General features: G+C 42.2%; 1 protein-coding gene across 1 annotated transcript; it reads right to left on the minus strand.

The window, feature by feature from the left end:
* Positions 1–220: 220 nt before the first annotated feature.
* adra2b (adrenoceptor alpha 2B) lies at positions 221–5,408 on the minus strand. The gene is made up of 2 exons (XM_047380361.1): positions 4,419–5,408; positions 221–4,254 (listed from the first exon to the last, which is right to left on the minus strand). Exon 2 carries the CDS (start codon positions 4,231–4,233, stop codon positions 2,647–2,649), a length of 1,587 nt encoding a protein of 528 aa, XP_047236317.1. The 5' UTR covers positions 4,234–4,254; positions 4,419–5,408; the 3' UTR covers positions 221–2,646.
* Positions 5,409–8,657: the final 3,249 nt, after the last annotated feature.

Raw genomic sequence — 8,657 nt, forward strand, 5'->3', positions numbered from 1 at the left:
TTTCCTGAAGTTGTGCTGCCATTGAGGGCTTTTTTACGACAGCTGGAAATTGCTTTGAATTGCACTCAGCTTTGACGCGCGAGCAGCAAAAACGCCTCATATTTGTGAGCATATTCCAAAATATCCTCCTGGAAATTACAATGCTGTCTTTTCCCCCTCTTTTTCTATGATGCTTCATTACATAAAAATGTATGAAATAAACGGACCGGAGACTGACTCATGCTTTTAAAGTTGCTTTATTTCCGAACTGGAGTGGTGGTAGGGGAAGCCATGACAGATGGGAGATCGTAGATTGAAAAGCTTAGACCGAGCAGTTTGGTCCAAACACAGTTGGGGAGAGACAAAATAGGCAGCTTCAGAAGAATGGCAATCATTTGCATCTGTGACCTTTAAGCCACGAATTTCAACTTTTTTAAACAGACACAGTAGCACTCTTGTCACAGGAGACTATACTTGGTGAGTTTTGAACATCTTTACAACTCAAGTGTAGTGAAAACAAACTCGAACATGACCTCTATGGCTAATTATTGTCGTTTTATGGAACTGAAGCTGTGTTTTATAAACAAGTCTAGGGAACTGCTAAACAAGCGCACAAAGCTCCAGCCTGCATCCATTTGAATAAATCCTGTTTAAGAGAGGAATTTCTGCTGCAGAATATTACACTTGATTAATTTTGCACCCTGCTGAATGTGTTTGCAACTCTCATGAAAGATTTCACGCCACCACGACCAGATGAAACAGTGGCAAATTTTGCATTTTGGGTTCTGCACAAAATACTCCAGAGTTCCTGTTATTCTGAGTTAAAATAAACTGCACTCTCACCAAGCATAAACTTTGATGGTAAAAAGAGACTTTCACTCTCTTAGAAGAACTTAAAAATCTGTACAGTGTTGTCACTCTTTGATCAGTTTGCTTCATTCTCTGCATAAATGTAGTCTAATTACAAATAAATAGGTAACAGACAACAAATTGCACAGCAAATACATTTTCAATCTGTGCGTCCTATCATATACACCAAAAAAGAAGAATACTTGATAAATACGTCACAGAGCTAGATATCACTGAGTCAGGCAGGAGTTCCATAAGGCTCTTTGGTCCCTGCAGGGTGCTCACTGAAAAGCCATGCACTCGGATCACATAAGGATAAACACTGGCTTTCAGCTTGGTAAGACTGTCTCAATGAAGAGATCTCTCCGCTGACAGTAATAGGTCGCCTGTACCTGCAAATCTAGTCTCTGCTCTGATCAATATTACAGTAGATCTGTAGCATAGCAGCCAGAGGAGGCACTGACTGTTTCTACAGAAGATCAAAAAACAAACAATAAAGTCATCCTACATGCAGATACACACACACATTCACATTCATACAGGTCAGCAGGATTAGGAAATTGGTGTGTCACTGCTGACAGCCCTTGTCCCATAGAGTTAATAATAAGCCTGTTGTGGCATTCACAGTTAGACACATCTTTCTCTCTTGTTTTTATCACTGTCAATATCGCAACCATCCATCCATCCTGACTCACCTCCCTGCAACAACCCAACAAGGTGTCGCCGTGGGTGACGCTGTGTCCCAGGTGCTGCTGAAGAGCCACTCAGACACATTGTTCAGCATAACCCCTGTAGATGTAATTAAGGGGAACATCCCGCACCTATAATTGCACTGTTCATCCACCGGTTACAGTCGCTCTAAGTGTCCACCTGGTAAATACTAGCAGTTTGTTCAGAAAATAATGCTTGCAATTTAAATAACATTCTAGTTTTTTCAGTCCTCAACAGATGCATCTCACATCAGTGATCTCTGAAGGAGGATCAAAGCAGTTCTGATTGTTAAGTAAAAGTCCAGCTTGGTAGAAGAGATTGTGGCCCAGTCTTTTAAACGTGACAGTCCAGTTAAACATGTCAAGAGGTCATAACCTACACATGAGTTCATAATCAATCAGATCTCGTTTTAGTTCTGTGGCACAGGAAAAAAAAGTTAGGAGCCATTTTGGGACTCCAGCAAAAACCAAGAGCAAAGGTGGCTTTTCACATAAAACGTCTGTGAGTTGAGTTTGAAAGGGTGCCCTTGTTTGTGCTATCACATCTGAGATCGTTTGAAGCCTTCTCTTGTTGATTCTCTTTAAAATCAAGGAACACATGTTTGCCCTGCAGCAAGACAAATTAAGACTGCAGACGTAAGAAATCACCGCTAACCTTGTGTCCTCCTTGTGCTCTGTGCTGATAAATAAAAGGCCCCCGGGAGCACAGGAATGTAAGGTCACTTGCCTTTCTATAGTCAGTACTTACAAAACATTATATGTACATTTAGAAAAGTCTTTATTCACAATGAAAACTTAGTTCTCAGGACTTTATCTGCAAGATCTAGTGCTTTGTGTGCATTTTTGCAGCGCTGTGTCTTTACGTCAATATAATCAGGAGATAAAAAGCTGCAAAATGGCACCTATCAGCATCAATCAGTTCAGTTTGTCTGTTTACACACTGTGGCTGAAAAACTGTCTTTCAGTTTTAAATTTCACATGAGAACCTCCACACATTTTCTTTAAAACAGCCCTTTGAGTGTTCGTGGTTTGTAGCGGAAATGATTGTTCTGCTTTGCCTCTGAAGAAGCTTTATCTGTGTCCACAACTTGTGTAGCACATTTACATGCTAAAAGAAAGTACCCTTGGTGGTTCTGCACAGAATCTTTTTAAAAGCCTTTCTGAAGTCTTTGTTGAAGATTGTGTATATGACTGGATTGAGGCAAGAGTTGCAGTAACCAATCCAGAAGAAGAACTTAAAGAGTGGGTCAGGAATGACGCAGGTATCTGGACACACTGCCTGTAGAGAGTAGGAGAAGAAGAAGGGGAACCAGCACACCACAAAGACACCAATGACCACTGCCAGTACGAAGGTGAAACGTTTCTCTCTGTTAACCATTGCTTTACGCCTCGCAGCACCCGGATTGTTCTCTGTTTTTGACTTCCTTCCAGGCACCAGGCGTGCACCCTTTGAAGTGGCAATCATATCACGGTAGCGCTTGACTGAGGCTGGGGAGTGGATGCCCTCTCCACCAGGTGACCCCGACATGCTGGCACTTCCTCTGCCACCTCCCTGGCTGTGCTCAGCATCACTCTCTGTGCTTGAGCTGTCACCATTGTTATTGTCGGCCTTTTTCCTTCTCAGCCGTTTGCCCTTCTTCACCTCCTCCTTGGTCTTGGGTGCAGACTGGGACACAGGGTTGGAAGAGGAGATTGAACGGGGATGAAGGGAGGTATCAGGAGGAGTTGTAACGGGAAACACGGCTGGAGACAGGGAAGGGGGCTGCAGGAGATTGTTAATCGTTGGATTCTGGGGACTCTGGGAATCTCCTGGGGCTGGAGAAGAGGTGATAGCAAGAGTGGGAGGTCTGGCATTTGAAGTTTTGATGGCTGAAGGGGGAGTGCTCTCTTCATCATCCTTACCGTTGGCTTGTATGTGTCGTGGGGGCTGACCTGGAGTTGCACAGGCGACTCCATCCTTCCTGGGTTCCCCAGGTGGGCAGCGTGTTCTCTGCTTGGCTATTTGGTATATTCTCACATATACCAGGATCATGATGAGGCAGGGGGCAAAGAAGGAGCCTATAGTGGAGTACAAGATGTACCAGCGCTCGTCATTCAACTGGCACTGAGGTCCTCTCTCACTTGCTGCATCACCGACATCACTCTTGTTGAGTGAGAGCAGAGGGGGGAAGGAAATTATGGAAGAGATCAGCCACACCACCACAATTGCGCCTTTTATGCGTCTGGGAGTCCGCTGGCGTCCGTAAGTGACCCGGGAGATGGACAGGTAGCGGTCCAATGAGATGGCGCACAGGTGCACGATGGAGGAGGTGCAAAACAGCACGTCTAGCGCCAGGTAGATCTCACACCACAGAGATTTAAAGTACCAGTAGCCGAGCAGTTCGTTGGCAAGGGAGAAGGGGATGATGAGAGTGGCCACTAAGATGTCTGCAGCAGCCAGAGACACCAGAAACAGGTTCTGTGGACCTCGTAGAGCTCTGCTGGTCAACACGGCGATGATGACCATGATGTTTCCGAATATGGTGAAGACAACCATTAGCGTTATGGCGGTGGCGAAGGCCGCCGTGGCTTCGGGGGAGTAAGGGGCGAGGGATCGGACGCTCTGGTTGCAGGGTGCGGATCCTCCGGAGCTGCTCGCACTGCTGTTCCAGCCGGTGAGCTGCATTGAGCAACCGCCTTCCACTGCTGAAGCCATATCTGGATTATCTCTCTAAATCTAAACAAAATATGCATATAAACAATACGTGATTACTCAGTAAAAATCCCAAAAGTATAAAAGTGCAAGAAACTGTGCAATGCGCCGTTTCTTCTTCTACTATAATGCAAATTTAATACATAACCTCAATCATTCATTTATGATAAATTACAAGTCATATTTACCTCAGTTCTTCAAGATCTCTCTCTGTGCCTTCAAATAAATCTTTTGCATCCTCCGCAACATTTCCTCCAAGTCCATTTCAAGCACAAAAACAGCCCAGTTCAATGCGTCAGACGCGGAAAGCGTTTTCTGATCAGTTCTTGGAACTAATTTTCTCCAAAAAAGACAAATCTTTCCCTTGGATAGAAACAAGTAAATAAGTATTTTTCTGATGTGGTGCACCAGCCCTTACGGAGTTATAAAATAACAGAAAAACGACTGACACTTCTTTTGTCAGCTGGGTTTGTCTTTGATGATTAATTTGTGCTCCGATTACGTGTAAAAACCATAATTCCGTTTTGTTACTAACAATAATTTAAGAATTTTGATCAGGGTAAATTTGGACACATGTCCGTGCGCCCTCCTTCAGAGACGCGCACTTATCAAACAAATAATATTAAAGTGAAAAAAGTTAATTTTAAAGATGAGTCAATTATAATTGTTCTTAACTTCAATGGATGGGCTTCGTCAGCCCCAGTGTTTCCAGTCGGTCGAGCAAAAAGAATAAAAAATGAGGCAAAGTAAACATCGGGCTCTCCAACCTGGCGCATGGAGCCAGATGTGTTCCTAAGACGTCTCTTCACATAATAAAATTATCTCCTCTTTTAGGGTCTGTTGTTGTCAGGAGTTGTTTTTTCTTTTTCTTTTTTCTTGGTGCGGCAAAAGTTCGGGAAGAAGCCTTGAATCAGCCGCTCCACTGGCGCACATCACCCGACTTCCTCGCCGAGGCGCAGCAGCATCTTCTCTTGCGAGCTGGACCTTCCGACGAAATTTAATAAGTGGGGGTGCCTCCCATCCGCCTCTTGCGCCTCTTTCAGACCTGGTGATGTCATTGTGGAGCGTCATGGGATCCTTGCTCTCTTCATCGCTCCAACCCCCCCTCGTTCTTACAGCTTAAAACCTAAACCCAAGCGGCTCAGCCAACGCAGTTAGATGAGAAATGGCTCGTATCCCCAGGATGCTGAGGCGACCAACTGAGAGCTGATACAGGGGCTTCACAGAAGGTATTAGTTGGATTTCAGAAGTTAGTAGCTACTTAGGCTCTAAACTCTTCATCGCTCTCTCCATACTCTATACTCATCCTATTTTTATCTTCACCAAAGAATCTTTACAGGCCACACAAATATGATCCACAGCAAGTTAAGGTCAGGTTTGCTTAAATGACATAATCAACGACTTTATTAATTGGGTTAAAAAATGAAACTTGTATTTTTAGATAGATATATTACACACAGTATATTTCAAGCACTAATGATTGTTGATTTTGATCATGTTTGCTCACAACTAATGAAAACCCAAAATGTTATGTATTTAAATATTTCTTAAGACCTATAACAGTGATTTTTATACAGAAATTATACTTCAAGAACCACCACACACATACTGTATACATCCTGGAAATGGGTTATAGTTGTCACATCTGTCTCATGCTAAGGAGAAAAAGAGCTGGAATGCTGCTCCATGTCCCAAAGTCCTCTTTTCAGGTTAAAGTAAATTTTGCATTTTATCTGGAAATCAAGGTCCCAGAGTGTGGAGAAAGAGTGGAAATGATCAAAATTCAAGTTAGCTGAGAGCCAGTGAGAAATTTCTGCAGTCAGTAGCTGTGTTTCCAGTACAAATGTGAGCAAAACTTTGTCAATATTCTACTAATGTGGAGCAAACACAATTTCGCAATTGCAGTGTTTCCATTAAATAAGAAATGCAATTAAAATTACATATAAATAAGTTTTTCCCACAATAGCATCATCCTCTTACTGCTAAAAAAAAGCGTTTCAATTGCAGTTTTGCGAAATACACCAATTCCAATATGGCCAAAAAAACTTTTATAGAAAAGCAAGAGGTTTTTTTTTTAAGTTGGAGCGTTCCCATTAAGCACATTTATTTTTGTAAATGAAGTTTAAATGAAAATTCAACATGGAAGACTCACCATCACCTCCAGCTTCGTCTAATTACTCCTCAATGCGGCTCTGCTCCACCAATCAGCGTCAAGTCTGCATCTCTTCCCGGGCAATCATCCTTCAAGGCTCCGCTTTAAAAGATCTTCATCCATGGAACCCTCCGTTCTGCAGCTGAACTTTGACCCTCCTCCACCCCATCTCCACCATTTGGCTTCCAAACTCTTTCCAAATCTCCTCGGGCCTCCACTCCACCACCAGGATCGGATCCCGGGGGGAAGACATCTTTAAATCTAACCCTAAGATGTTCATGCAAGCGCATGTCATTCTCAGCATTCACATCTTCCACTGGAGTCCGATCACCAAAGATATAAATATTCACTAATAAACTTTTCTAATTGCATCCCTGTCTTCTCTTTGTGAGTTTTTCCAGGTTGAATTACAATTTGCACAATGTGATGGTCAATGGAAATGCAGCTAGTGATGATTTGGGGAGCCATGGCATCTCCTAGTGTTAGTCCAGCATGTTTTCTCAATTCCAAGCATAGCTGTCTACCAGAAAATTGTAGAGCACATCATGCTTTTTGCCTTTTTCTAATACATTTTTTTCTCTGACTCTACTTTCCATTAATGTGCTTGGACCCAGCACTGTGTTAAAAGCCTTTTGCTACACTGGTTACAGGGCAAAGCAAAGGCGTGTGTCCACTCTCCAGTGACTGTACTATCAAATGAGCAACTCAAAAAGGCATTCAGGGCTTGGCTGACATAATTTTATCTCCCAAGTGCTCATGCTACCCGGTGTTTGGATGGCACCCTGGGTGGTGAGCACTGGTTTATGGTATGCAGCTTGAGACAATCAAAGTTAGCATGCTATGTAGGACAGCAAAATAGCATAAATAAATAAATGCATATGAGAATGTCTGGATGTGGGTCCAGGCAATGTGAAGGAGTGGCTGCTCCCACCTCGTTTAATGTAATAACATAATCAGAAGTGAAATCATGAGAAGTTCAGAAGTTAACATAAAATAAAAGTGTTCAATTTGAAGAATGGAACCTCGCTGAGTACTACAATGTTAATGCTTTAAACTGTAAAAGTAAGTGGATTGAGAATTCAGCATATTACATTATGATGTTTCGGATCTCAGATATGAAAAATTGTTTTGCAAAGAACGGGGTTATTTCAGCAAGAAGATAAATAAATTATAACCTTCTCCTTTCTCTATAGCAGCTTATCTCCTTCTTGCAGATGCATTGTGTTACCTTGCACTTCTGCTGATAATGCAAGGCACAGGGCAGAGGTATCAGTCGTTCTCTCCGCTAATGCATCTGCATCATCACTTGATGTCCGTTTAAATTTATCTGCGTTAAGAATCTGTTAGCACTTCCTCTCATGAGAAAAACATCCATGACAACTCTACTGTTACTGGCTAGCCACTTGTGATCAATTGACAAGTGAAACCTACGTCACGCTGAATGCTTTACTGGGGACCATAAAACTAAACAGGAGCAGAGTGTTTAAACCAGGTAGGTGGCTCCCGTTGCTATTATAAACTCAGATGCAAAATGAACAATATTCCAACATACACTTTAAAAACTGCTGGGTTATTTATTTAGCCTGAATGGGTTCATGCCACTGTGACAGAACGAGGGCGGGTTTAAACCAATGGGTCAAAACTTTCAATGCTCTTGAAAGACTTACACTTTGAATCACACAAAGAGCTGCGTTTTACTTGCGCTGCAGGGATAGCACATCCAATTTTCTTATACGCTAGAAAAAGGAATGTTGGAGAGTATTAAATATTAGTTATTATAATTGTATTCCCTAATGACAAAATAATATAAGAAAAAGAAAAAGTTACAAATTGTGCACTTTAGAAACCCTTGGCTACGGCCCTGATAAGCTCTAGTAAAGGTTTGGTCAAAGTTTGCCGTGCAGCAATAAGGTCAACCACAGCAGGGGCTTTTTATTTTAAATTGATTTACTGTTACTTTCTTTGTTTACTAATAGCAAACAACAAGACAAGAAGCAATTTCTTAGGGATAGATAAAATAAGGGATAGATGAAAATAGATGACATAAAACATAAATATACGAAAACACAACAATAATAAAGGTCATTATTTCTGTGTGGAATTTCCATGTTCTCTCTGTTTTTGCCCTGCAGTCCATAAATATACATGTTCCATTAGTCACTCCACATTGCAGTGGCAGTGACAATGTTGACCCCTGTAGACTGCCAACCCTCCCCACACACAGTCTTGCATGCACAATAATTTTTATGCATGCATTGAAAAAAGTAAAGGAGCC

This window comes from Girardinichthys multiradiatus, chromosome 12 (assembly GCF_021462225.1).
Source record: "Girardinichthys multiradiatus isolate DD_20200921_A chromosome 12, DD_fGirMul_XY1, whole genome shotgun sequence".
NCBI classification, from domain to species: Eukaryota; Metazoa; Chordata; class Actinopteri; order Cyprinodontiformes; family Goodeidae; genus Girardinichthys; species Girardinichthys multiradiatus.